Source organism: Genypterus blacodes, unplaced genomic scaffold, assembly GCF_046128005.1.
Source record: "Genypterus blacodes isolate CSIRO-AG114 ecotype Tasmania unplaced genomic scaffold, CSIRO-AGI_Gbla_v1 ptg000055l_1, whole genome shotgun sequence".
NCBI lineage: Eukaryota > Metazoa > Chordata > Actinopteri > Ophidiiformes > Ophidiidae > Genypterus > Genypterus blacodes.
Window position 1 is genome coordinate 6,341,844 of NW_027466867.1, and position 27,651 is coordinate 6,369,494.

At 42.3% G+C, this 27,651-nt stretch overlaps 5 protein-coding genes and 1 non-coding gene across 10 annotated transcripts; 2 read left to right on the plus strand and 4 right to left on the minus strand.

Annotated features, from left to right (window-relative positions):
• Positions 1-311: 311 nt before the first annotated feature.
• trnac-gca (transfer RNA cysteine (anticodon GCA)) lies at positions 312-383 on the minus strand. Its single transcript has one exon. It is a non-coding gene; the product is annotated as a tRNA-Cys (tRNA).
• Positions 384-1,420: 1,037 nt separating this feature from the next.
• On the plus strand, positions 1,421-6,040 carry LOC143002245 (LIM and SH3 domain protein 1-like). 2 transcript variants are annotated; one of them, XM_076152264.1, is made up of 8 exons: positions 1,421-1,589; positions 2,059-2,153; positions 2,565-2,649; positions 3,888-3,995; positions 4,400-4,507; positions 5,280-5,349; positions 5,443-5,525; positions 5,673-6,040. In XM_076152264.1, the coding sequence occupies exons 1-8, from the start codon at positions 1,521-1,523 to the stop codon at positions 5,844-5,846; spliced, it is 792 nt and encodes a 263-aa protein (XP_076008379.1). In that variant the 5' UTR covers positions 1,421-1,520; the 3' UTR covers positions 5,847-6,040. The 2 variants fall into 2 exon arrangements, with proteins under 2 accessions (XP_076008379.1, XP_076008380.1); XM_076152265.1 differs by lacking the exon at positions 3,888-3,995.
• Positions 6,041-6,422: 382 nt separating this feature from the next.
• LOC143002244 (kelch domain-containing protein 1-like) lies at positions 6,423-11,825 on the minus strand. Its single transcript, XM_076152263.1, has 13 exons — positions 11,565-11,825; positions 10,339-10,409; positions 9,861-9,978; positions 9,390-9,502; positions 9,173-9,263; positions 8,919-9,017; positions 8,758-8,832; positions 8,602-8,660; positions 8,402-8,514; positions 8,219-8,291; positions 7,928-8,012; positions 7,517-7,596; positions 6,423-6,675 (listed from the first exon to the last, which is right to left on the minus strand). Exons 1-13 carry the CDS (start codon positions 11,655-11,657, stop codon positions 6,546-6,548), a joined length of 1,200 nt encoding a protein of 399 aa, XP_076008378.1. The 5' UTR covers positions 11,658-11,825; the 3' UTR covers positions 6,423-6,545.
• Positions 11,826-12,631: 806 nt separating this feature from the next.
• On the minus strand, positions 12,632-22,610 carry plekhm1 (pleckstrin homology domain containing, family M (with RUN domain) member 1). 4 transcript variants are annotated; one of them, XM_076152013.1, is made up of 12 exons: positions 22,544-22,610; positions 19,442-19,531; positions 17,828-18,069; positions 17,049-17,717; positions 16,459-16,945; positions 16,214-16,370; positions 15,122-16,099; positions 14,870-15,015; positions 14,537-14,730; positions 14,378-14,441; positions 14,145-14,302; positions 12,632-14,032 (listed from the first exon to the last, which is right to left on the minus strand). In XM_076152013.1, exons 2-12 carry the CDS (start codon positions 19,493-19,495, stop codon positions 13,918-13,920), a joined length of 3,264 nt encoding a protein of 1,087 aa, XP_076008128.1. In that variant the 5' UTR covers positions 19,496-19,531; positions 22,544-22,610; the 3' UTR covers positions 12,632-13,917. The 4 variants fall into 4 exon arrangements, with proteins under 4 accessions (XP_076008128.1, XP_076008125.1, XP_076008126.1 ...); XM_076152010.1 differs by lacking the exon at positions 22,544-22,610 and adding an exon at positions 20,757-20,975; XM_076152011.1 differs by lacking the exon at positions 22,544-22,610 and adding an exon at positions 20,906-20,972.
• An 887-nt stretch (positions 22,611-23,497) lies between these two features.
• On the plus strand, positions 23,498-24,829 carry ifnphi4 (interferon phi 4). The gene is made up of 5 exons (XM_076151761.1): positions 23,498-23,629; positions 23,746-23,829; positions 23,969-24,127; positions 24,233-24,310; positions 24,391-24,829. The coding sequence occupies exons 1-5, from the start codon at positions 23,498-23,500 to the stop codon at positions 24,478-24,480; spliced, it is 543 nt and encodes a 180-aa protein (XP_076007876.1). The 3' UTR covers positions 24,481-24,829.
• A 138-nt stretch (positions 24,830-24,967) lies between these two features.
• Positions 24,968-27,170, minus strand: cd79b (CD79b molecule, immunoglobulin-associated beta). Its single transcript, XM_076151467.1, has 5 exons — positions 27,022-27,170; positions 26,268-26,573; positions 26,021-26,139; positions 25,723-25,776; positions 24,968-25,363 (listed from the first exon to the last, which is right to left on the minus strand). The coding sequence occupies exons 1-5, from the start codon at positions 27,071-27,073 to the stop codon at positions 25,274-25,276; spliced, it is 621 nt and encodes a 206-aa protein (XP_076007582.1). The 5' UTR covers positions 27,074-27,170; the 3' UTR covers positions 24,968-25,273.
• Between the last annotated feature and the right edge of the window lie 481 nt (positions 27,171-27,651).

Consider the following 27,651-nt stretch of genomic DNA (forward strand, 5'->3'; position numbering starts at 1 on the left):
TCAAAGTCATTGTTTTGGCTTGTATAATTTTATTTATCTTATTCGTCCATTTCAAACAAAACAGGTGCTTCAATCAAGTTAAAGAGTCAGAGTAAGTGAGCAGGTGTATCTGTTTAAGAGTTAATTAAAAAGAGGGGGGTTGCACAGCACAGGAAGGTGCATCAATCAATAATCAAGCTGAGAAAAATGAACGTTCCGACTTGTAGATTCAGCAGCTTTAGCTTCGTCAGACCGTTTAATTGTTTACTGTTTAAAAAATGATGTTTCTTACTAACGATTCATCATTTTACACAGACGATGAAGATAAAAAGAGGGGGCACCCGGATTTGAACCGGGGACCTCTTGATCTGCAGTCAAATGCTCTACCACTGAGCTATACCCCCGGCACGTGTTGCAATGGTCACTAGATTGAATATATACATATAATTATACACAGTTTACACTCCTATATGAATCATATGTAGGCTCTATTTACAGTTTGGTCAGCGTTTCTGCCATAATAACCGCCTGCGTGCGTCTAAACCTTGCGTTTAATGTTTACGGTCCTTACATGGCAAATTCAGTCGTAATATTCTCAATCCACAACAGAGGGCGCCAAGTACACAATACTGATTCAAAGTCTTTGCAGTTTGTGCCTCCATCTCTACACTAATTAATAATATCCATGTATAAACATTTGTACTCACAGATTTACCGAATGCAAATGAACATTTTAGCATTAATGAGCATTCCTTTTAGACTCGTGTTCGTGTACTTGTGTCCATGAAGGGTGAGATTTTAGTGGAAATATTATTGTTATATTCCTTCCAGTTCACCTTTACGATATATTGACACGTGCCTTGCATTAGTCTGATATATAATAAATCATCTTTATTATCATAGCGCTTTGCTGTAAGGCAGTGGTTCTCAAACTTTTTCTTTCGCGAACTACTGCTGTAAGGTCACATTCTGTGGAACTGCTACTCCTTATAAGGTTATTGTGGATTCGCCTTGCAACGTCCAATGCTGCATTCAAATACCACACAGGAAGTCGTAATTTCGTAATTTTGATCGTGGTTGTGGAAGACTTTGATTTGTTAGATAAGATTTCAGTTAAATTTGGTTAGAATAATGTAATATGTAAAACAAGGGCAGTGGGATGCCTTCAGACAATTCAGACAATGGATTACTTGCATGTCAGAAAACACTGGGGCCGGTTTCTGCCTTTGAATGAATAATCACAGAAAACACATGTAGCACTTAAATTATCTGAATATGACAGAAGAGTGTGGAACCCTTTTCTCAGGATTATCAAATATACAGAGAAGACATAGCCTCTGGACGACTGTATCCTAAGTGAATGTTTCTAAATCAGATGGTATTTGAAGGCAGCATGTAGACTTGATGCTCCTCCTCCTCCTCCTCGTCTTGTGTCCGTATATTAATTGATGAAGAGAAGGTCTCTTTACTTTAGCTTCTATCACAGACTCCACTTTGCTTCTGAAGTATTTTGTTTTTGTTGCTTGAATAATCTGTGAGCCATGAATCCACCGTGTGGAAGATGCAATAAAGCAGTTTACCCCACAGAAAAAATCAACTGCCTCGATAAGGTAAGATGAATCAAAGTCACACACAGTTGATTAAATAGAAATGTATCACAGGCTTCATACTGGCTTTTTTGTTCTTTGCTTGTATTACTTTGTGCAGTGGTATAATATTTTCCTGATGCTATTCCTGCTTGAAATGCATGAATGAACTAGAACACACAGAGAGGGAGAGAGATGAAAAGCAAACCACATCCTGTATAAACATGTATAAACCACAAACCACGTACTGTTAAAATCAGAAAGACCACATAGACACAAGTGGAGCTGCAGGTGTGTTTCCCCTTGTTATTTACACTCTTAATAACTGATTCCACTTAAATTTAGGTGAAAGCTTCTTTATTCCCACAGTAGCTTGTGTACACTTTACACTTTCCAACATGCACCACAAAGGTCACAATGAAATGGATACAAAGGTCCATATATGGAATTATATACATTTATCCTGCTTGTCTGTCTGTCTGTCTGTTTCCAGTATTGGCACAAGGGTTGTTTCAGCTGCGAGATCTGCAAGATGGCCCTGAGCATGACAAACTACAGAGGCTTTGACAAGAAACCGTATTGCAGTATGTGAGTGTTTACCTCGGCGACTATTTCGGACTCGACCACTGAACATTGAACAGAAAGCCACTGATAAAATGGAACACAAACCTGGAAACCACAAAGGAATTAAATTGAATTGAAAAATCAATTTGAAAAATTTCCCTCAATCAATCAATCATGAAAATAATCATCAGTGCAGACATTTTGAAATTTGCTACTAAATTGTCATCATTAAACACAATCTGAACTTTAGAAAGAAATGAAACTTTGACAGCAGACATTCTGATACAAATAACAATACCTGTTTATTATCCGACTGTGTTTATTATTAACAGAATTATTAAAATATTCCTGTATTTCTTACGTTTTTGCCTGAGTGAGATTAAACATATATGTATTTATATTATAAAGTTTTGTTTTGGTGTTGTTTTCTTTCAGGCATTACCCCAAAACCTCCTTCACTATAGTGACTGACACCCCCGAGAATCTCCGTCTCAAACAGCAGAGCCAGCTCAATAGCCAGGTTCGACACACTAACACACACACACACCGATCAAGCTTCTCACTCGCTTCCGCTATTACTGCTGCTCAGTCTCTGTTGTCTGTCATTGTAATCTGGTTGTGTCACCAGGATTGTGTGTCAGCTCTGATTAGATTCCTTCAGTCATCCTAACGAGCCGCTCAGAGCTCAACTCGCGTGTGGAGATTTGAGACTCAACCCAACTTTCCACCATAGATCTTAAATTCATCTCTCTCTCTGTCTCTTTCTCTGTCTCTGTCTCTGTCTCTGTCTCTGTCACTCTCTGGTTGACTTTCTTGGAGTCTATCAAACTCTATCCACATGCCCTTTTAAGGCTGCAAAGACTTCAAACCACTGTGAGACAAAGGTGCTTTAATCTTGAGTGATTCCTGAAGTTCAAAATGGATGAATATGGAGCCGGTGATCCTTTCATACAACAAAAGCAGCTCAAGGTGCTTTGGACACCATGCAGGACAGATGATGAGCTTTACCCTGGTAGTGATGTATAGATAGAAATACAATCAATAAATTGACTGTTGATTGATTGATTAGTAATGCATGAGCACCGGATACATGTTAATGCATCAATAATTTAACACTCTCTAAGTCAATTGCAGAGCAATTACTCATCAACTTTTGTTTAGATAGAATTTAGAATTCAGGCATTTTATGTGTAATAGAGTATTTTTCCTTTCATCAGTGTGCACGAACGTTTCTAACAAACATTCCCACTTATCTCAAATTCACCCCAGCTGCTTTTGTTGGAAGAGTCGCTGCTTTAATGTCAGAAAGTGGTGCGGCCTTTTCACAGTCCGGCGTGAGTGCTGGGATGACGTAATGTGCTAAATCAACAAATATGTAACATAGCGTCGCGGTCAGATTTACACCAAAAGTTGTTTTCTTTTCTCTTTCTCTCTCTCTCTCCGTGCTTCCCTTCATCCCATCCAACCAACCCTGTTCATTGTTTATAACCATAAAAGTCGAGGCCGTTGCGCTCCCTCTCTGAGACATTCCTCATAGCAAGTATATGACTCACTCGTGTGCGCATGTGTGTGTGTGTGTGTGTGTGTTGGAGCCAAGTGTGTGACCGATTTTGTCTGAAATAAACATTTCTTATATTTTTGGTTGAGCTGTAGCAGGTGATCAAGTTACCCAGTGGCATCGCTCTGAAAGGAGTTGTAGAGCTTTTGTAATCTCTGTGCAATGGGCAAAATGAATCCTGATGAGCTGAAACTTTCCAGGCACTCTATAAGGAGGAGTTTGAAAAGAACAAGGGGAAAGGTTTCAGCGTGGTGGCCGACACTCCAGAGATGCAGAGAGTGAAGAAGATGCAGGACCAGATCAGTAACGTATGTCAGGACTTCTAAAGCCCTCAAAGTGCTCCGACGCCTTATCCTAACCTCAGATTCACGAGAAATATCAGCAAATTAAGATGCGTCCTTTATCACACGACATAATTTCATCCTCTAATTCTGTGTCTATATGTGTATATGTATGTGTCTGCACACGCTTTCATACAATTTGTGCATTTGATTCTACTGAAATGCACTCTGATGCGGTGAATTTGCAAAAACACACAACTCTCATTAAGTGATGTCTTTTCCAGTACATGAACACATCATTTTGAGTTCATTTCAATGTTAAAACTGCATATGGAGTCAAAACAAACTGAATGAAACAGTTTTTCTGTGTGGCACTTCAATAAATGCTCATTAATCTCAAATGTACATTGTGTTGAACTGAAAATGTGCAGGCCCTTTACAAGGAGGATTTTGAGAAGAACAAGGGGAAAGGTTTCAGCTTGGTGGTGGACACGCCTGAGATGCAGAGGCTGAAGAAGACCCAGGACCAGATCAGTAACGTAAGTTCCGGCGGGCCTCAGAAACTCTATAACCTGTTTAACGTTCCTCAGCAGGAAACATTTCCAACCCGGGATCACAGTTTTTGAATCGTGGAATCTGAGAAATGCACACAGAGCTGCAGCCAGTGGAGCGTGTCAGTGTGAGTCTGCAGAGACACAGGAACATTTCTGACATTTCTCACTGTCCACAGAGCAGCAGATTCCCTATATGGTCAAAGTCTCTCAGCTGTGGACACAAAGTCGGCGTTCGTTCCCAGCTCACTACCACCGCTCTGCTCTCTCTCTGTCTCTCATGAGAGCAATCAGAAAGGAATGACGAGATAAGCTGCATGTCAAAAGGCCAAACTCAGAATTTTCCACCAGTTGCTTCTTTTCTTTCTTGCTTTCTTTCTCCCGGTCATCACAAAATATCCATGATCTTAGTTTTGCATACTCTTTCGGTCTCCTCCAGTCCTTTTTCCCCCCATCAAGGCCTCTTTCTATTTACTAGTCCCGCGGGGTCTGTTGAGGACAGCAGGACACATGGGGGCTGCTTCTTCTCTTCGTTACTGAGTGTTTAGTTCCCTCCCTCCCCAGTTCATCCAGGCACTGCATTCCAGTGTTTCTACAGAGCTTGTGTTATTCTCTCGTTCCCCTTGAGTAGTCTAAACTACGGGAGTTATGTTGCACAAAGGCCTCAAAGAAGCTCTTAAGCATCAAGACTTTGTTTATACTGCCCTCCTGTGGACTCTCTTGCACGTGCATGTTTACATTGATGCCAATGTTTCTGCAGATAAAGTACCATGAAGAATTTGAGAAAAGCAAGATTCGAAGCGATGCACCACCACCTGAAAATAGGCAAGGTATGGTTCTTCTTTACACACACACACACACACACACACACTGTTTTGTATACCTTTTTCTCCTGTTTGCTCAGTGTGTTTGTGCATGTGCAGAAGATGAACAGCAACCATCTGCCCTTGTCAGTCTACCTGCCGGACCATTGCACTCTGCCACTGCAGCACCACCTAGTGGAGGGGTAAGATTTTGCCGATTCGAATCACTGAATGTTGAACAGAATATGGGCAGAGATTTTCCACCAAACTCCAGATACCTCCAATCAGGAGAACCAGGCAGATGCCAGTCAAGGCTCACTGAAAACACATTTGTTCCCTTCTCTCCTCAGAAGCAGTACAAGGCCTTGTACAGCTACACAGCATCTGAAGCAGATGAGGTTTCTCTGCAGGAGGGGGATCTGATCGCAGACATAGAGCCCATAGATGAGGGGTGGATGTTTGGACGCAACCTGCGCACAGGGCAGAGAGGCATGCTGCCCGCTAACTACGTCCGTCCTGTCTGAAACAAAGCAAGCACGCGGCCAAGAGACATTGCAGTTCGGCTTTCTGCATGCACACCTCCATAGAAGCGCAGGGGTGGCCCACACACAAACACACACACACTCACACAGGATCTGCTATCAATACTCAACACAAACAGTTGCTTTGATTTGAAATTCGTAAGATGATTAAAGATCCATTTTATTTTTGAAAATAATCTGTTATACTGATTCATGCCAATAGTGCTGGTTTGTTGTGGCATTAGTGAGCAGCACTGCCGTCCTCCATGCACAGAAATGTTCGAATAACATGTCGTTTTCTGTAAACACAGCAGTTAAATCAGCTATTAGTTACTAACAAGCTGACGCTGAAAGGACGCTGAAAGGTTCGACACTCATATGCTAATTACACTGAAAGTGGGATGTTAAACTTTGTTAAAATCACAAATCAATTCTTCAGATGTTGAACTAGTACAGACAAGTGCTCAGAGGAAGTGTGACACTTTGACATATCAGTATTTTTATTCCAAAAAACATTTTACATTATCCAGCCATCACAATTAAAACTTCCCTAATCACAATTGATTTTTTAAAAGACAAATCTTTATTTACAACTTATGTTATATTTAAAATACAAATCAATATCACAAACAAAAACATAGAAGCAAATCAATATTATTTATCGATCCGATTGGCTAAGAATCTCGTCACTTTAAAATCTCTTTAATCCGTTGTTACCAACTTGTTGAAGAAGGCCCGTCGCTTGTCCACCTTGCTCTTCAGCCGTGATGGCAGCCAGTCCAGCAGCTTCCCAAGCAGCTCAGCGTTTCTCCCTATGAAGTCTTCACACAATCTGGAAATAAAAGAAAATCCCTTTATTTTGATATAGCCAGGCTTTAGCTGCTGCCAAATAGTGAACTGAATATCAAAATGGGATCGTTTGGTCGATAAACTAAATTGGGAAATAATGTGCAATTACTTTTGATCTTATATTTACATTGTATCTTATTGTAAACTATTCTTCAGACACTTTGGACTCAGACTTTGTAAAAGATATTTGTCAAAACTGTTTCATAGATATTAAACAAAATGATTACCTTCATTACTTTCTTAATAAATGATGAAATGTGAATATAGACCAAAAAGGTCACAATGTTGAAATTTCCAAACTTTAAAAAAAAAAAATGCATAAACATAGCCTAAAAACATGTTTTAAATATGATATTGGCTATTTATAGGGACAAACCAAATAATAAAATGTGCCCAATTGCCAATGAGTTGTAAATGAATGGATTCTCAAGTTTCAACAAAGCGTCAATTCAACAACCTAACTTAATTCTGTCCATTTCACACAAGCGTGACTGAGCTCACGTCCTGCCGATAAATAACAAGGCAGTCTGGTAAAGCTCATTAGCATAGCGACACGTCCTCCCTGTATGTGAACTGGGGCGGGGAGCCGTGCAGCTCGGAGCAGCAGTATAAATAGCCCACAGTGTGTAAGCAAGTGGTCATTGAATGTTGTTAAGCTGCTTAATCATGCGTGGGTGGAGTCGATGCACAAACAAGCTCACACAAGCTGTCAAAAGTGCACGGAATGTACAGTTGTAATATGCACAGGACACTGTTCCAACAACACAACACAAACCATATTACACACAATATGTACACACACACGTAGCTCAGCGCATTCATACCTGGAGAGAGGGTACGGCTGAGTCTGAAAGATGAGCACGTCGCTGCAGTGATGCTGATTTGGGGATCTCAGAACTGCCACCTGAACAAGGACGAGAACGTTTAGGTTTGCTGCTGGAGAAAACCTACACATGGGAACAGGATCTGTCCTTTGACCCCGACAACTCAAATATGTCACCCGTTCAATTTCACATGTGAAATCAGATTAGAGCTTCAGGGGCGCACTTTGCACTCAAAGTGCTTAAAAGCAATTAAGCTTTCTTTATGCAACAACTTTACTTATTGACTGAGGTATAATTACTTCCCTCTGCAAGGTGACGAGAAAAGCGATTATGTGGCTGAACTGTATGTTCCCTGCTGTGGAGCTACAATAACGCTTAGGAAGAATCCAGTGAGGTCCTGTTGTCACATACCGAGTCCATGAGGATGGAGAAGTCGCTGCTGCCTCCGAACACCACCACGTCCTGGTCTTTCCCCCGACACGCCGTGTGACACAACCTGGACATGATAAAGGTTGCGGTGAATATAATAGCAAAACTTTAAAACCTATCCCATCTGCTGACCTATTCCATTGGTATAATATGAAACTGCAAACATACATTGTAGACGAGCTAGAATCAAGGGCCAGGACCAACATTGACATATGGAACTGTGAAAACAAGGCTGCAGAGATTGTCCCAAAGTTGTGCGAGCGGGTCACATACCTGGGCTTGTCTTTGTGCGAGTGTTTCAACTCCGTCCACTCTCTCTTTGGGGCATTAAACTGCCAGGCATCACCTCAAAAGGGAAAAGAGTTCAGGATGGTTTAAATGAGTTAAGTTTGGCTTTGGGAACCCTAAACACAAACATAAGACTCACACACTCTGAACTCTTTGGCGTGGACTTACTGAGTACATTTCCGTAAGTGCCCAGACCTCCGAATACGAGCAGCGTGTGATCTGACGTGGGCATCATTGTGTGCATGGAGCGGCCCAGAGGAGTCCAGGACGGGGAGCAGTCGCTGGGACAGAATAGACAAACAGAAGCTGTGGTCAGTGCATCACAACTAGGAGTCTGGATTATGTGGAGGAGTGAAAGCAAGATTTACAACTGGGTCCAGGTCCACGTCAACAGGTCTAAGCAGAATATCTCCAACGACACCGTGTCCTGGAACAGAACAGAGACGGATACAGCAGTAGCACCAACGTCGTTACAGAAACCAAAAAACGCAGGACTAGTCCATCAGCACATTTCGTGGACTCACCAGGCCGCCGGAGACGTAACCTTTGTTTCCCAGGAGGGAGCTGGCGTGACACCCTCTGGGAGACGGAGCAGGACCCTGATTACAAACAACAGAGACGCATTCTGCATGCATCAGCATTTACATTGAAACGGAAATATATTGTGGCACATCGCTGCGCTCACCCGAGTTTCTGGCGCGCTCCATGTGGAGATGTGCGTGTCAAAAACGTTGACCTCATTGTTCCAGCCCCAGCATCTGAATAGCGTGTTCCCAATCGTTGTCTAAACACCCAAGAGCGCAATATTGTACAATAAACTTGATTTACAGATTACTTCATAAAATTAAAATTTTCATAAAAGTAATAAAATGTAAGTCAGTGAACATTTAAATTTTTTGAATTGTGATCAAGATAAAATGCTGTTGCACTTTTATTTACCCATGACATCTCCTCGACGACGAAGCTCGACGACGAAGCGTTTTGTACCTCGCCAACAGTCTTGCAACCGTATCCACCAAAGTAGATTAGTCTTCAAAAAAAAGAAGCAAAGGCACAGGATTGAATTACTGTCGCCACCGGTTCACAATACTACCAGTGAAGCCTAAACAATGCTCCTTTTTTTCCCAGCCCTGCAGAATATTCCAAATACACCCACCTGTCTTTGTGTACCCAGCAGGAGTGTTTGTTTCGTGGCGACGGCATTGAACCCTTGGTGTCGGTCACCTTCCTCCATGTGAGAGTCTCCTCCGTAAGGTCAACGCTGAACATCTAGACGGCACGAAATAAGCATCATCCACTCAGCTTCACAATTGATGTTTGGGCAGACTTGTGGTTGTGATGAACGGCGAAAAATGCGCAGTGGGGAGACTCCTTCACCTCTGACTTGTTACCTACTTGTGTTCACATTCCTTCCCTAACTTCTGACAGCATGTCACAGTTACTCTTGGAAATTGTATCTCCATCTGTGGCGCCAGTGTCAAGTTACTACAAGTTCTGCATGTCAGATAGTTCTTATATCAATGATAGCCGCTATAAGAAAAACATTCCCTATCCCACATTCCTGTCAGCGCATGCATATGTACAGATGGCTGCTTTTACTAAACAACAAGCGCTCACGAAAACTTACATCATTGGTGTATCCAACGGAGTCGCACCCCGCAAAGATGTAGAGTGTCCCGTTAACATAAGAGCCACAGAAGCCTGTTAACTCTGGGACGACGTCCCCAGAAATCTCCCTCCGCTCCCTGTATCGCACATGAGGCAAGAAGGAGATAAGGGGAAAATGCACCCACCGGTGAAGTGGTGGGGGTTTGCTTTGGTGCCAAAAACACGCACACATAGATTTGAAAAGGCAGCAATGTGTAATCTAGCTTTTCAGACTTTGTTATGCAGTTCTGAAAGATGTTTTAACTATAAATGATGTTCTTCCTTGAGATTGAATTCTTCTGTGATGCCAGAAGTCACGGTGCCTTGTTAATATCATTGTAAAAGGAATAACTACCAAACAAAACCCTGATATCAGCCTAAAGCCATAGATTATACGTGACACTGGCAAGTAACAAAGTGACATTATGTTCATCTCTGCTGATAAAGTGCAAACTTACCACATCCCTGAATCCAAATCACAGAGCCATATCTCATTGCTAGGCAACAGGAAATCCTCTCCAGCAAATACCTGTCAGAGAACAGGAAGAAAAGGCTCAACAACATTCTTAGTATTATCATTTCACCTACAGCAGGCCTACGCATGTAAACAGCTTTGAAACGCCCCAAAATGCAAAGAATAACTGAGAAATTGGGGGGGAACGATATTAAACCCGGCACCGGTTTTGTGTGCGACAACACGTTTTTGCTTTTAGATTATTTCCAGCCACCGGGACCACCGTCCGAAACCACCAGTGTGTCAGTGTGTAACCAGAGGTTACAGGGGGGACGATATTAAACCCGGAACCAGTTTTGCATGCGCGGCGCCGGGAACGTCCCGGACAACACGAAAAACTTATGATCTATAAAAGGGGGGGCGAAAGAAAAAGTTTGAGAACCACTGATCTAATCTCTAAAATGTAGTGTGGCTTGTTCCTGCAGCAAAATCTCCTGTTTCAGCAACTTGAGCCGAGCTGCTCTTGAGCCGTGATTGTACTCGTTTATATACACACCTATCTCAATAGACAGACACAGAAAATAAGTAAATTGTACCAAACAATGTATACAGATCACTAGTGCAGGGCCATTTCTGTCATCTTTGACTGACTTGTTGTACATTTAGTGTGCGTCACTTCTCTGTTCCATTAAAATTGTACAATGGAAGGCTTCTCACAAATCAATTTGCATATAATTGCACAAAGTCTGAATTAATATATTGTAATTGAAGCACGTTTCTGCCCTGGGGTGGTGCCAGGTGAATACAACGACGCAGTTAGAAGTCGCGGTACTTATTACATTACATTACATTACGATCATTTATCCAAAGCGACTTACATTACATTTACATTACATTTACCACCCTTCGCAGAGGGGGGAGCAATTGAGGGTTCGGTGCCTTGCTCAGGGGCACCTCGGCAGGGGCTCGAACCGGCAACCCTCCGGTTCCCAAGCGGAAGCTCTACCCACTGAGCCACTGCCTCAGACTCAAAATACAAAAACACCAAGAAAAGCGCTGGTAAAACAATAATTCACCAAAGTTAAAGTCCAGTATACATGACAAGAAAACATGCGGCGTAGTTACGGTAAAGTTACTAGAAAACTATTTCTAAGGTCACGCCAGGTAATTTTACGCACGTTATACGCGACTTTTACACGTCTTCATCTCTCCATGCTGAGGTAATCTCACCTGGTAGCCTCCCCACACACACAGCTGGTTGTCGTGTATGAACGCCGTGTGGTTGCTCCTCTCCAGCCCTCTGCGGTGCTCGGCGACATCCATCCCGAACCTGAACCCGAACCTCCACTGACCCTCAGACGAACCGAATGTTCCAATAAGTGACACAGAACGAGGAATAGGGAAGGATGCCCCGGATCTGCGTCTTGCTACTCCGGCTGCCAGGAGAGAAACCCGAGTGTTTGTCAAACTTGTTTGTTAGGATTCAATTCCTGGGAGGCTGCAGGCTTTACTCCTCCCATGACATTAGCATTATCCCTGTTATTAGTTCACTGCCACGCTCATGGTACAATGCGGAGGAGGAGGCGGCATTTGAGCTTAATTTACCTTTTATTAACGATGGCACGTGGTGTTTTTTTCAAAAGGAATGCAGTTTGAAATAAATCTAATATTAAGGCAGTTTCAATGTTCAAAATCTATTGTGTTACTGTGAGCAAATAGTTGTAATTAGTATAATAGTGGGATTCTGTTTTGCCAATGGAAGACACACCTCGTCCTCGTGAGCCAATCAGTCGTCATTAAGGCAATAGCCCTCAGCTGGGAGAGACCAAGCAAAGAAGCATTTCCGGAATAATCATGTTAAATGTAGATCTTAAATTAAATACATATATTCAGCTTCTACACATTACTTTCACTATCCTCAATTAGTTTTCTTTTGCAATAATCAAGCGCGACTTTAAGATTAATCAGATATTCATGACGCAGAACATAGATTTACATAGTCAGGATTATGTGGGCGTGTCAGCTCACTGGAACAAAACAAAGCCTCATGACAAGAGAACTATGTTAGAAAAACATGAAGATCCTGTTGTTGATGGTGCCTGCTGATATCACATATGACTGGAAAATCATTGTCAGGGTCACATTTCACATTGGACAACATGTTTTGTAAATTCATATAACCTATAAATCATATTGGAGAGGGTTGTGTACATTTAGAGCATTAGAACCTTTAACCCTCATCAGTGTCTTCATTTTGGAACAAATGGGATTCAGAAAATAACAGACTGACAGAAATGTATCTTACAGTGATCATTTATATACTATCCATCATATATACATGAGATGACTTTACAAATAGGCCAGTAAAAGCTATATTCTGTACTGTTGAAAGCACGAGTGATGTGTTTTGAATATGCAGTATCAAAAAAGAATAATAGGCTTGAACAATAAACATTCACTGATTTATGTTTAGCTGTGAATTAAATCTTTCTCTATGGTTAATATTCCGGAAGTCACAATAATTATGCAAAATAAATTCCATTAGTTTGTTTCTGGGCAGTGTGTCAATTTAACAGTCTTACAGTAGTGCAACTTTGCATATTAATGAAATTACTCTATTATAAAGTAGAATTCATGTATGGTTAATCTGCACCAATACAAAAAAACAACTTTGTTGCTGCACATGAATGATTTCTGAACTTCCATACATGTATTTGAATCATCTGACATTCACTAAATGAGCGCATTCAATTTCTGATTAAATATTTTTAAAGTCTTGTCTCTGGACTTCTATAGAATCTTAATTTAAGATAACAAATCATTTTGTGAGCTCAAAACAAACTCAACAGACATACCAAGACTTATAAGCATCCCACAAAGTCGTCATGGTAAATGATTTATACATATGGCATCCAACAGATACAGTACAATATCACTATCTATGGCAGCCACGGAGTTGACTATGGACCCAACAAGTCTTTGTAATGCTTTTTGGCACTGTATTAGTGACATAAAAGAAAAAAAATTGTGTAAAGCTTAAATAAAAAAGGCACAATCAAAATCTCCACAACATTTCAAGTGCTGTTATCATAATTTTGCATGTGCCTCCCCTCATTGATGTTTAATGCTCAGTGTTCAATATGCAGTAACTACTGTGGAGCATCTCTGGTAAACATTATGGTTAAGAAATTTGTACTTGATTAAGTCAAGTCAAAAACCCACAATGTAAAAAAAAAAAAAAAAAAAAAAAAAAGACAAATTAGACTCTTGGCAGCAACTTTAACCATGATTTAGTTATTAATTTGATACTGTGGCTTAGCTGAATTAAATTCAGAGAGGTATTAAAGTCACAGGTCAGTAACAGTTGGCTATTATGTCAGGATCATGTCAATAAATTAGGCTTTTTGTGTTTCTATATCAGTGCAAGAGAGCCGAGCTGTGTGAGCACCATCGCTCTCGCACTTTCAGCCTCGGTGGGGTTGCGTTTTCAGTCAGTTGGAGGAGGCAAGTGAGACTCATAATTGCACTTGAGGTTACTTTGTGTAAAAGCTAGACCTAAGTTTGAGTTTTCCGTTTAAGAGCCCTATGCTGAGTCTTGCAGATCCCTCTCCAGGTATTTACTCAGTCGCAGGCAGCGCGGACAGGAGTAGCCATGAGACTTGCAGGCGAGATGATACACAGCCTTGCAATCTTTACACCTGGAAAAAAAATGTCAAGGTGATGATTAAAGGAAATGTGAAGGTAAATATAAAGTACAGCACCCAGAACACAAAGGAGCCTTTTCTTCGCCGACACAAACAACGTCTTTACCGGGTGGTGGTCTCAAACTGGAAAGGGAAGATGATGTCATCGGCGTGACAAATCTGGCAGATGAAGCCACGCTGAGTGCACAGGTCACAGTGGTTCACGTGGTTGCAGGCGTATCTGACCAGCGTGTTCAGGTGCATTGCATATTGGCCCTCTGCTATCTGAAATCACAGACATGCATTAGGATTAAGATGACGAAACGGTACAACTGACAACATGATCCGTCTGCTGGATACCTGTCGCAGGTCCATAACACTGTACAGATGACTGTGCTCCAGCGGGTAAGTTCTCTGCCTCATTCTGGAGAGAGTTGAAATAAGGAGCAATTTTGAGGAGTGAAATATAATTTTAACACAGCAAAAAATGAGAAACCGACAGTAAACACACACACATACCTGGCTCGGACTTTCTTGCAGACACTGCTGCGGCAGGTGAGCATGTAGTCTCCCAGCAGGCGTAACCTCTGTCTCAGGCTGTGGGCCTCAGCCATGGCCTCAGAGTGCGTCACCAACTCTGGGTTCAACTGCTCCAGGTTCAGCAGCGGGTCCTTCTCTATCTGAGCCAGCAGCTGCAGAGCCTTTTTGGATACCTGGGGACACACAAACACACACACATATAGGTCAACTGACTTGTGTACATGATTAATCAATCTGAGAAGAAAACAAACAAACAGAATTAATATCACATCTTAACAGCAAAAGGGAAATTGCACATGTGCTTGAACACACCTCCCGTGGTGTGAGGTCCCAGTTGTGCAACATGCGGGATGGGATGATGGAGGTGTCACCATGGTGACAGGAGTCACAGTAGTATTGGCCTGAGAACTCACATAACCTGGCTCTGCTCAGGGACGGACCAATCTGCTTCGCACAGCCTGCAGACGACACACAGCCATTCTAGCATTAATCCTCCTTTTATCTCACACATACAACACATTCTGCATTTGTGAATTGTGTAAAAGTCTAATAGACAAAAGTCACCTGCACATTTGAAGTTCTGAGTATCAAGCCCTCTCTCTGTAGGCACAACGCATAGATGAGCTAGAAGCGCTCCATCTTCTTTCAATGTGTGCTGCACCAGTCGATGGATATTGCCAGCCACTCCCTGGGGAACTATAGCCGGCTCTTCACACGCCCCATCCTCCCCACTATCAAGGTAGGAATCTAAAGCTCCACGGATCAGAACCCTCCAGGAGCGCGCCTCGTCTGGGTTCTCTGCCCTGAGCCTCAAGGTCTCCCTGATAGTTAATACTTTGAAGAAGGCCGGTCCTCCTTGAGATACGTCAGGCACAACATCTCGGATTTCCTCAATGGGATGGGCCAGCCGCAGGGTCTTTCTTCCTTCTTGTACCCTGAAGCTTTTCAAGGCCTCCAAGGAAAGAGAGAAGAGCAGAGGTAACCATGTGCGAGCCTCAGGATCGGTGGAGAAGTACAACACAGACTCTTTGATGGCATCAGTTTCCAAATCGGCTGTCCTCCTCCAGTCCATTTCCGTTACTGGCAGAGGAGCCGGCTGCCCTCCTGTGCTGGAGCAGGGCGGGCCTTGGTCAGGGCTGGCGGGGGCCGAGGATGCGGAGGACAAGGATGCTTCGTCTAAACCAGTCTCAGGAGAAGGTTGCAGCACCTCCCACTGGTCGTCCATGCGAGATGCTGGGCGACACTTGTTGACAGCTTCTACTATCCGGTCTACCCAATCCTCAGCTTCGTCGTGATTGGCTGCCCGGAGGTACAGCCGCTTCCCAGGAAAGGCCAGCTCAAAGCGGCCCTCGGGCGAGGTGATCCGAGCGTCCTCGCAACGTAAAAGGGAGCAGTTGTCGCAACACGTCCGTTCCTCGGCGTTGACATACAGGCGGAACTCGTAGGGTGATAACTCGCAGTAGTAGTCACGCCACATTCCCACCGCACCGCGTCTTTCCAGGTGACCGAGCTTCAACAAGCCTCGAAACGGGTTGAACAGCCCTGACAGACAAGAGATACACACCAGATCAAAACACATCAAAAAGAGCCGGGCAACACAAATCATTCAAACATTCAATACTCTCTTTGTTTGACTTAACACGCAAGACAGAATACCTATTTGTCTGCGGTGGACGACACTAGGGGGCGACTGAGGGACGCTGGGCTCAGGCGTGGGTGAGCTCACTGCACAAGGGGGCGACTCGGCCATATCTGGTGCTTCTTCTAGACGGGGCTTGTAGATGTCCTCGTCGGCGATCCAGGAAGGAGAGTACTGCAAATTCAAGTGACAGAGGTTGCGGGAACTCAGGTTAAGACCGAGACATTGACATTTACTCACAGTAGTTGGATCAAGTACTTACCGATAAAGAATCGCAGGATATTCTCCTGCTTAGGATGCTGCCGGAGTGACATAACTTTTGACTCTGGCGTAACTCTGAGCTGCTCTTTGAGGAGCTCTCTGCTACCTTCCTGTCTTCTTTATGGATCAACTCACTTCTCTCCTGAGCATCGATTTTATGCGTCGTCTCTGCACCTGTGGGCTCAGCGGCTGTTGACACTTTATCCCTGTCCAAGTGTAACTCAGGCGAGATACTAACACATGCTTCTGATGGAAATTGGTCACTGTGGTTCATGTCGGATGAGGACGACGCCAGATCAGAGACGGCCGAGCTCGGGATCTGCTCCACGGGATCTTGGAGCCATGCAGCGGGGCTGTGCGTCTCGTTGTCGGAGCCGCTGGAATTGGCAGCCTCAGAGAAATGATCTGGACCCAAGCTGGAGACAAAGGAGTCTTCACGCATGGAGTCCTGACTGTAATGGCCGCTTTCCCTGGAGTTACTCGGTGTACTGTAGAAACACAGACAAAATTGTGACCTATGACGTATTTGAGAGGAAAATGAAAGAGCCAAAGTTTCTTACATATCCAACCACACTGCAAGCTCTCACTTACTCTTTCAGTGTCTTCTTGGTGCCGACGCTGACATTAGGAGAGATGTCAAGGTCACCTGCGGACCACTGATCTCCCGCCGGGCTGCGGGGGTCCTGCCCCTGCAGGAGGCTGTCAGAGCTCAAGCTGGAGGAAAGCTGGGAGGATCCTGTGGTGTCCAGGCTTAAATTAGATGAATTGAGTGTTTTACCGCCCGCTGGCAGGGCACTTGTTCCCTTTCCAAGCAGCGCCACCGGGCACCCTCTTGCCGTATCCTGTGCATCTGAAGAGCTGGATGACTGAGACGCTGTGTCCCATGAATCTTTAAACACGGGCTTTGAAGTGGCAAGGTCACTCACGGGAAAGTCAAGTATGTCCGCTTGGGACACGGGACAGAGACCGGCCAGAGCCAGAGGTGTCGTGGTCCATTCATTAAGAACAGCAGATTTGTAAGACAGGCTAAATGTAAGCGAGGCCAGACCCTGGAGATAGCTGAGCAGCACTTCCCGGTCCTCTGCGTTCATGAGCAAGGCACTGTGCTGATAGTGGGCCTGTAGCTTTGACTTCTCCCGGAACAGAGACGCGAGGTAGCACTCCAGCAGGCCGTGGTTGAGGGCCAGCCTCAGCCACGCTCGGCAGCGGCCTACGTCCGTTCCCACGTAGCTGAGCTTCTCCAGCTCAGTGACCACATCACTGGGAACACAAGTGGAGTGGGAGTGCGGTGACGTTTTATGCTTTATACATTATCGTCATGCAAGATTTCACATTAACAAATCCCTGTATTGTTTGGGATTGGGACTCACCGGTGAGTGACAGCCTTGAGGAGGCTCCAGAAGAAAGGCTGAGGGAGGGGACCTCTGTCTCCCTTCTTACTTCGGCCCCCAGCCTCAGAGCGGATGTACTTGCTCTTGATACCATGGATGAAGATGGCCTCCAGCGCGCAGCAGAGGACGTTGGCGTCGCTGTCTTCACTGGTCACCACAGCGTCTGATGCTACATATCGCTTCTGCAGGGCCTTGAGTGACTGTGCCAACTTCTCTTTAATCTGCGGGGAATTAAGTCAGTATGAGGAAAGGAAATATTAACAACTTCCGCATTCTCTTCTTCTTCAGCGGTATTTAGGGTGCGGTGATAATGTTGAGAGCCAGGTTGGCTGACTTTAAATAGCATGTTCATGTGCATGGAACATCTTGATCCCATTTCAAGCACAAAACATTTTTGCGATTGTAGTATAAATGATGATAGAAACCAAAATGAGGAATAAGATTTGTTTTTTTTTTTTGAATGATCAGAGGCAGGGGCCACAATGCGGTTATGAAACGTGGTGTGTAGTTTTTCTGCTGACACGTGACACCTGCCGTCAGCTGACACTACTGGAGGGACAGCGTGTACAGTTCACGACAGCCTATAAAACAAGTCGCAGAATAAAACCTGATTCTTGAGCAACAGAAATCTGAAAAGCATAAAAAATTAGCTGGTTTTCCTGTGTGTGCAACACTCACACTACAGCTTTCACTGCCTCACACACACAGACAGTTCAGGATATCAGCTGATTTGTATGTTACAAAACCAAAACTTGACCAAACACTACACTCAGTGATATTGTAAGCGACAGTAAATTTTGTTTTCTTTGCTACAATGGTTCTAATAGTGTGTGTTAGCACGGAACGCTATTGCATGCAGACCTTTGAAAGGACACGCTAAAGGAAAGGATCTTTCTTGTGTTTGAAGTTACAAAGTGTTAAGTTTGGAAGACGAAAGAAAATATGTTTTCTTTTTACGCGAATTCGATAATTCATGTCATTTCTGTTAAAGCTTGCAGTTTAACGCAGTCCGAGACGGCGTTGAGTTTCAAGCCTGCCACATTTAGGAAGCCAAGAATTTAGCAGCCGTGTTTCTTTCGGTATACAATTCAGATTTCGTTTCCTTTTGTTGTAGTTGTTGTGCTTAAAATCGTATTTGGAAGTAAATCATGACTTAAACCGAGAACTGTTGTGCTCGTGATTATTGGAGAAAGACTACAAGGAGCTACAGACATGATTAAAAGGTAGATATGTTTCACTGTTCGCCTCTTTAATATCATTAGTGTGCTCAGCCTTTTGACTCTGTGGATCAACAGGTCAAAGGGTCACTCGAGGGAGAAACACATTCAGTCATTGATCTGATCTTAAATGGACCCCCAACACATTCCAGGGACCTTTTATCTCGTCTTTTTTTTTTTCCACAATACTACACTCAAGTCTGTAAATGCATCATCATCAAGGAACCTGCAAAGATCAATTCTGTTGAAGACAAAAGGTTAAAGGTTGCCTAGGGCCATAATGACAAGCAACAGAAGAGAAGTTGCCGAGTTGCAGAATCATAACAATGGGTAATAGGATCTTACACAATGCGAACATAACAGCCTGTTGTTTTACCTGTTTGACATCTCTGGCCTCTGGTGACGTCTCTGGCATCTGTGTGGCGAGCATGGCACCTCTTGGGAAGATTTACTCCCACATGGCACGCTGACAAACACAAAAACAATCCCTTAATACGCTACAAGCAGAGGGCAACTTGCAAATGTCTCCCAATTCTTAAGTTTTAAAATTATCTCTGTCATACAGTATCTAAGACGGGTAAACAATGGTGGTATGTGCTTGTGCGGTGAGACACACACGGCACATGATAAGGAAATGGCTTTGTGTTCCCTCCTTGCCCAATGCTACCAATAGGCTATATTTGTCACCCAGCTATGATATTCCATCATGAGACTGTATTCTGTGACATATCTGCAATGACAAGGGTTAGGAGTTTCAGTGAGTAGCTACATTGTTACCGTGTCATGTGAGACGCTGATTAAAGGGTTTGTCTGCAAGGAAGTTTGTGTAACTTCCCCAATCACACTGTACAGCTGAGCGTCCAGACTGACACAATCACAGAGCGACAGAATTACTCAAATACATCTTTAAGTTAAGGCATTGAAAAGGCTCTCCATGTATTATTTACACTAGACCTGGAAGATAGTAGCCTTAATGATAACCTACAACATGATAATCAGGTTGATCTCTTATGATTGCTCTGTATGTTAAGTGCCCTGAGATAACTTTGATGTGTTAAGGCGCTATATAAATAAAGTTCAATTTAAAATATGATTATATTGTGATCAATTTTATATCATTATAAATTGATGAATCAATTTAGAACATTTTCTCTGTTTTTTATATCTTTGTCAATTTAAATTCTTTTTGGCCTTCGACTGTTGGTCCGGCAAAATTTTGATTATTAATTATCGTTGATAGTTTGGCCATAGAACAGGATGGACAAGTGCAATCCTCCATACATTAACCCTTAAAAGGAAACCAAAAGTACAGCGTTGCACTGCGGGTCAGCGTAACAACAGGCTTTCCCCGATAAGATACGTAAAGAAATGAAAGTATGTTGGCATGTGAGCTATGTTGATCACTAGTGACGACACTTTCAGACAAAAACAACAAAAAAATTAATATTCGAGACAATTGAAACGTACGAAGTGAGTTAGTTGCATGATCTATGGTGACCCTTCATACTTTATATACCGTTTCCCTCTTAGGCAAATTACCTTTACGGTCTATCAAAATCGTGTCACTGTCATAACCACACACAGCTCGTTACATCACAAACGGAACACAAACACTGAATCAAAACACCAAACCCGTGAGCATGACTTAGCCGCAGTGCTAACCCGACGCTGGGTTAAGTTAGCTTCCTTACCGAAAACGAGCTGGTTAACTTGATCCTTGCGTCGAAACGCGGCGATGTAGCTTCTATCACTAATCGCAGACTCACCTAAACGTCAGGATGCGCTAATTCTGTTATGGTGTCAATTATTAACGCGCAGAAGCAAAAAGAACATCACATACTCACTATAGGTTCCCCTAGGCTGCGAGACGCTCTCTTGTCAGAGTACAGCTGAGGAACAAATGCATCATGGGAACATTGCTACACCGATGCTGCCTTCAGGGTCTGCCCACAGCATAGGAAATATTACCGCTAGAGCGCGCACACGTACAATCAAACGATATGTGTTGAAGACAAATTATCTGTTTCTTTAATAGTTTATAAAACTTGAGACTCGATTAAAGATAAAATATGATACAACTGTTGAATGAACGTATATAATGTTTGATCGACGAAAAATTACATATTGAGCGCAACAAACCGCATAATTACTTCACAGCTAGCCGTACATATGCATAAAATACATTGTTAATAGCTGATTGTGTTATTTATTCAAAAGAGAAGGGAAGCAAAGGCAAATTAATTCAGAGCCAAAGCGTACATGGGGACTGGTTACTTGCCCCTGAACGTCCGAGGATTCCCCAAATGTACCGCAGTTGGAGTGGCGTGCCGGTGATTTTGCTCCACTTGGTGACTTTGTGTTCCTTGTCCTGTCCGGGAATGACTTGTTCTAGCTCCCACGCCCATTCAGCAAATATGTCTACGTGCATGTTAAAGAACGCACCATGTTACCATTATTTCAAAACGATAACATGAAGTGTAAAGTTCCTCATCAAATCGCGGCAGTTTTTTGTTTTTTTCACTATCATCATCATCATTATTTTACCTTGCCTCCACAGCCTGGATATGAAAGCTGTGATCACACATTGATTCAGCAGATGGCGCAGTATAGAATCCTGGATTTAGTTTGTGGTCTTCATCCTTTCTTAAACTTTCTGATCGTGAATCAATCAATCAATCGATCAATAAATCAATCAAACAGTCAGCCAGCCTATTACAAAATCTCCGTTTCCCATTCAGATGCACTCCCTTGGATAAATCATAATAATGCATGTAATTGAATGTAACACACAGACTGTGTTTGTTCTGATGATTGTTAACCTGCATGTCTGTTCCAATGATAGTGGATTCCAGCTATAGTTCAGCGCCCACCACCTGATTTTCCCCCACAGACTTGTCTCTCTTCTCAGTCAAGAGCATGGCTTGACATGTCATCTATGGAGGATTCACTGCATGGTAATTGTAAACATCATTGTGGAGGAGGTAAGCCAGTTAAATAAACATCAACGGTCTCATTTATTCTCACGGAATCTATCATCTGAGGATAAATATATGTGTTTAAATCACATCACTCACCACTGATAACAGACAAAAACGCACCAAATTTGTAACGAAGACAAATTCTTATACTTTTGTCAATGTGATGAATGCACAAAGCCGAAACATAAACCAGAATTACTTTTGTCAACATAAGAGAACACAGCCTTTCTATGTATAAAATGATAAATATATGCACATTTACATTTTGATTATGTAAACCTTTCTAAATGTCTGCTTTGAAATTGTTATTTTGAATTTGTAGTATTTTTTGTGGTAAATATTGTGTTTTGTAAAATAGAAAAAGGTTTCAGCTTGTAGTCAATCGCGAGATCCAACACAATGCAAATGTGCTGCAAATACTTTAGACCAGTGGCTTGAATAGCGACGTAATCATCTTCATATTGTTCGTGTCAAGAAGTCAAGAAAATAGTCAGTCTTACCTGCTAAGAGAGCGTTTGAGTGGGTTTTCCCTGCAGCTCGTTCCCACAGTCCACATTCCAGTGTAGGTCTAAAGGTGAAATGGCACTTCGAGTGAAGTGTCGTTGTCGTCACTCCCCGCGGTACGCAGGCCGCATCGACAAGTCTCTTTCACTTTCTGATCACGATGGGAATTTCATCCGCTTTTCGCCTTTAACATACCACCATAAATCTGTTCACACAACATTCTCACGGGGCTGATGTAACGCCGGAAGATTGCGTCAACAAGTGTGTTAAAGAAATCTATAATATAGTTTAAGCAAATTCTGACGCGTTAGAATAAAGCAAACCACAAACAAACAAAAAAACAATTACATCAAGTGTTTCTCAGTATGCACTTAAAAGTATCATCATTATTATTATTATCATTATTATTATTATTATTAACTAAAAAATATATCGTAATCCGATCCTGTTATTGTCATTATCAAGCGTATTATCGAGCTTTATACTTATATAATATAGCAAAATGTTCGCAATCTATTGTGTTACTATCTTTTCTATGTTTTTAATGATATAACTGATTTTTCCTACCAATCGCCTGCTGATATCTTACTCAGATCTTATAAACATACATAAATAAACAGTGGAGCGTTGCGGTTATATTCATTCATTCATCATTCAACCATTCATTCATGTTGGCGCTGAACCAATTCGAAATGCGGTGATGAGGTTAATGACTTTACGAGTGAAAGCCACAGGAACCATTACCTGGTTTCCTCAGGTGGCTATGTCAGGAAAATGAAATAAGGTGTGTCTGGACTGCCTCTACTATATAAACTATGGCTTCTTACTCCAGAACAGTACAACCAGGTCCAGGACTGAAATCAGCAGCATTTGCTCAACAAAGAAAGAAAGAAAGAAAAAAGGATACATCTCAACTTCAATATTTTTGAAAAACCTCTAAATCTTTGAAGATGTTCAACAGAATCTTCCTCCTTTGCTTGTGTCTCTGTCTGGATGTGGACGGTCTCCCGCTGGGCTGCAGGTGGCTGCAGCACAAATTCAGAGAGCACAGTGTGAAGTCTATCACTCTGCTGGAAACCATGGTAAGTTACTATTTCACTATTTCTATATGTTGAGTTTGATGAAGTTTGAGTTTGCATTTGTATTCTCTTCAAGGCATGACACCTCTCTCTCTCTCTCCCTCTCCGTCCTCTTCCAGGCTAATTCTACCAATACCAACACAACTCAGGACGCTGATGTCCCCTTCCCTGATGAGCTGTACCCTCACCCTTCTGAAGCATCGGTGAGCCATCCTTAAATTGCCTCTTCATCAAACACAATAGCTAAGGGGTTCAACAGGAACAACTTGATGCGTTTGATACAAATTGACCTGCTGTATGTTCTTCTTCAAACCTTGTCTCGTCCCTTCTCTGTCCGCCCAGGTCGAGGACAAGCTTTGGTTCATTGTGCAGCTCCTGGACAAGGTGTCTGAGCTGTTGAGCGTGGATCAGAGCTCAGACACAATCTGGCCCTGGCAGAAGAGCACGGTGGATGACTTCCTGGTTGTCATGCACGGGCAGACACGCGGCCTCAGCCCCTGTGTAAGTCTCACTCTTGACCTAATATCAGTTTAATTTCAAACTAGGATTTAACAACATAACATTTATTATCATATTCAAATAAATTTTTTTTTCATGTCTACTTAGGTTGACAGCAGCAAGAAAAAGAACAAGAAGCTGCATCACTATTTCAAGAAACTGACAAGCCACATCCTGGAGAAAATGGTAAATCGACATTCTTCTCCTCTCTCTCTCTATCTACCTGTAGGGTTTGAATACTAACTGTTCCATTCCTCCCTCTGCAGAGCTACAGTGCTGAGGCTTGGGAGCTGATCAGGAAGGAACTCAGAATCCACCTGCTCAGAGTGGAACTGCTGGCACTAAGCAGCAACTGAAACCCATCAGACTTTTATCTCTCCATCTATTTCTCTATTTATTAACAGATTTATTTGTTTTAGTATTATTATTATATTTATCTATGTTGTAAGTTGTTAACTTATTTTGCCGAATTGTATTACATTTATTTATTTGGTTATTAATCTATTTATTGATCTATTTATCTATCTATCTATTTATTTATTTATTTATTAGTATTATTATTATTTATTTGTGTCAATCAATTTGTAGATGTACCCTCCATATCCTCAAAAATTTATATATTGATCTATTTTCTTACTTGAACTCAGCAAAAAAAAAAAAAATCTATTTTTGTATGTTTACCTGTTACAGCCAATAAAAATATAACTTTTACTGCAAAACGATACAGTATTTATTGTTCTTTCCTGTCACGTAAACAAAAGCAATGCAGGTCGTCTTAGCTTCATACAATTAGAAATCAGGAGTCTCTAGGATCTACAAACAAGGGTTTTTGTGATGAGCATGTTGATACCTGCTACAGGCACAGGATAAATTAGAAAAAACTGTCAAGTCAAAGAAGTCATTATCACAAATCACACGCACACATGCATACATAGTTTCATTGAACTAACCCGCGAGCACCAAAGTAGCTTTTTCATAATGGTATTCCATCAGTTACAATTAAGATTACAACTCATTACAGCATTACAGCATGACGAAAAAACACAAAGACACATTTCCATGTCTTATGATTTGTACTTATACATCTAATTAATCAATAATAATAATGACCTATTTTGAGTCTGTAGGTGGTGAATAGTCGACTCAGCTTCACTCCCAGGGGACCTCAGCTTCATCAGCCTGGGCGTACACAGAAATGTCCTCATACAGATCCAAGCCACAGGTCTCGATCGCCAAACCCTGAGAGGGACAGGAGATAAGTGACTTGGTGAATTCCATCAGTCACACACTTGTGATTTTTCCATAGTGAGAAGAAAATGTGTGTGTATACTGATAACAATGTTTAATGCCTCTATTTGCGTAGTCGATGAAGCGGACATGAGACAGAGATAAAGGCCTGCAGCTGCTAAGTGAAGCTGTGGCACCGTGGCCAACATGTAAATAAATACATGTTTATTTATCAGATTGTGGCTATATGCTCAGTGTGTGTGTGTGTGTGTGTGTGTGTGTGTGTGTGTGTGTGTGTGTGTGTGTGTATGTGTGTGTGACATACAGGTCGGACAGCAAATTGAATATGGTTTTCTGCCATGAATACTGACCTCATAGATGTGATCAATCTCAGGCTCCTCATATTCGCTGTCACTCCTTGTCGACTATAGAAATTAAAACAACAGGTGGGAAAACCTTAAATACAAGTAAAACAAACCCGAAGTAGAATCTTTCTCATAGAAAATATTTTTAAAATGTTGGTTCTTTGTTTCCTTACATTACAAACCTCAAATTGGCAGATAATTAAATGTGACATATTAAGATTAGATATACTGTATCTTTAACAAGTCAGTTCATATTCTTAAAACAGGAAATGGCAGCATTATGTCTGGTGTTTAGTTTGTTTACCAGTGTCCGTCTGCGTAGCATGAAAGCAGAAATGCATCCAGCAAGCAGCAGGCCCTGCAGGAACATGAGGCCATCCTTCATCTCGCTCCTTCTCATTGCCTTCTCCAGGTTAATGTGTCCTGTGAGAGGACGCAGAGGGAGAGGAAGTGTGGGCCCGTACAGACTTTTAAAATTCAGTGGAAGCTAAATAACTCAGGCGAACTGTACGATTTCTATAAACCCGTTGAAAGATTTGATAGCCACTTACTGACAATCTGCAGTTCAGTCCCTGGTCCCCATGTGTCATTGATCTTGCAGTAATACACACCGCTGTCCTCTCTGGTCACACCACGAAGGAAAAGTAAGGAATTCAGGCCCCCATTCACATTAGAAATGATAAGCCTTTTATCCGTCTTCAATTTGTCATCTTTTGGAAACTCCCCAGTGAACTTAGAGGCCTTATACCACTTTGTCTCGGTATTCAGGCGTGACTCTGAGGATTTACAGAACATGCGCACATCTGGTCCAGTTCTCGAACCAAAGAACCGGGGTGTCTGGGTAACCAGAAAGGCCGCTGAGCAGACAAAAGACATGGACATGTGACACATATGACACAGGCATATTAACACAAATAATGGAATACAATTCACATCAATACTGGGATCATGAAGTCTGAAGGGTATTGTCTTTTTGTCATTGTTTCAACTCAGAATAATAGCTGTTGTTATGCAGAAGACAACTTCCTCATCGTCCCCAGATGGCCAGGAAGTAACGGTTATGGCTGAAGTCAAAAATAACATGCAAAACATATCTGTATCACTGTGATCAAAGACACAAAACTCACAAAAACTGCAGTAAAATAACTTTAAAATGTAAAAGTTAAAGGGTAATAGTGACATATTGTTTACCGGAAGAATTGCTATAACACGGAGCATTTATGTCATTAAGATAACTGTGACATCATCGTTGTTCTACAGTGAATCTAAATTATCATTAACATTATTTAGGAGAGTTGAATTTACCTGAAAGGTTGATTAAAGCAATTCCACAGCATCCAGCGAACACCCAGCGCATGATGACAGGTGACAGTAAGACGCTCCAAATGCTGACAGATGTAAGACAGAATCCCTCCACAGTCTGGTGTGTGGGGGTGGAGGCACATCTGCTGATGCTAAACACACAAACAGGCAAATGAGGGCAAGAGCGCAAAACAGTAACCGTGACCCACACACGGTTTTAACACTTTCCACACTAACACACACATACTTTGCATGCACACAATGCTGTGAAATTTAAAAAATGGCAGTCATAAGATAAGGATTTTTTTCCCAAAATTTTTTTGCTTCTTCAACTTTGTTTTTATATATTTTTTTCGGCAGGCCAGGACAGGGTTGTGTGACTGTTGGGTTGTGTGACTGCTGGGTTGTGTGAATGTGGGGTTGTGTGACTGCTGGGTCGGGTTGGGTCTTTGGGTGGGATCCCTCCTCTTTGTTTTTCTTTGTTTGTTTGTTTTTCCTCTTCTCTTTTCTTCACCACGGCCAAAACTTGTACCTATTAGATCATCGCATCAACATCACTGTCGCCATCCTGGCCTCCACACTACTGTGCCATGTTCTTTACAACCTTCAGCGGCCGTGGCTTCCTGCTCTTTT

Bases quoted from the DNA above. Each gene is read 5' to 3' on its own strand.
- LOC143002245 (XM_076152264.1), top strand. From the start codon at position 1,521: ATGAATCCACCGTGTGGAAGATGCAATAAAGCAGTTTACCCCACAGAA. The intron at 3,996-4,399 runs GTATGTCAGGAC...GAAAATGTGCAG, and splicing joins TGCAGGACCAGATCAGTAAC to GCCCTTTACAAGGAGGATTT. The intron at 5,526-5,672 runs GTAAGATTTTGC...TTCTCTCCTCAG, and splicing joins CAGCACCACCTAGTGGAGGG to AAGCAGTACAAGGCCTTGTA.
- LOC143002244 (XM_076152263.1), bottom strand. From the start codon at position 11,657: ATGGATGTCGCCGAGCACCGCAGAGGGCTGGAGAGGAGCAACCACACG. The intron at 9,018-9,172 runs GTAAATAAAAGT...TTGGGTGTTTAG, and splicing joins TCGTCGAGGAGATGTCATGG to ACAACGATTGGGAACACGCT. The intron at 8,292-8,401 runs GTAAGTCCACGC...TTCCCTTTTGAG, and splicing joins CACTTACGGAAATGTACTCA to GTGATGCCTGGCAGTTTAAT.
- plekhm1 (XM_076152013.1), bottom strand. From the start codon at position 19,495: ATGCTCGCCACACAGATGCCAGAGACGTCACCAGAGGCCAGAGATGTC. The intron at 18,070-19,441 runs GTAAAACAACAG...AATTCCCCGCAG, and splicing joins AGGCCAGAGATGTCAAACAG to ATTAAAGAGAAGTTGGCACA. The intron at 16,371-16,458 runs GTAAGTACTTGA...TTGAATTTGCAG, and splicing joins TATCCTGCGATTCTTTATCG to TACTCTCCTTCCTGGATCGC.
- ifnphi4 (XM_076151761.1), top strand. From the start codon at position 23,498: ATGTTCAACAGAATCTTCCTCCTTTGCTTGTGTCTCTGTCTGGATGTG. The intron at 23,830-23,968 runs GTGAGCCATCCT...CTGTCCGCCCAG, and splicing joins CTCACCCTTCTGAAGCATCG to GTCGAGGACAAGCTTTGGTT. The intron at 24,128-24,232 runs GTAAGTCTCACT...ATGTCTACTTAG, and splicing joins CACGCGGCCTCAGCCCCTGT to GTTGACAGCAGCAAGAAAAA.
- cd79b (XM_076151467.1), bottom strand. From the start codon at position 27,073: ATGCGCTGGGTGTTCGCTGGATGCTGTGGAATTGCTTTAATCAACCTT. The intron at 26,574-27,021 runs GTAAATTCAACT...TTGTCTGCTCAG, and splicing joins TGCTTTAATCAACCTTTCAG to CGGCCTTTCTGGTTACCCAG. The intron at 25,777-26,020 runs GTAAACAAACTA...TAATTTCTATAG, and splicing joins TGCTACGCAGACGGACACTG to TCGACAAGGAGTGACAGCGA.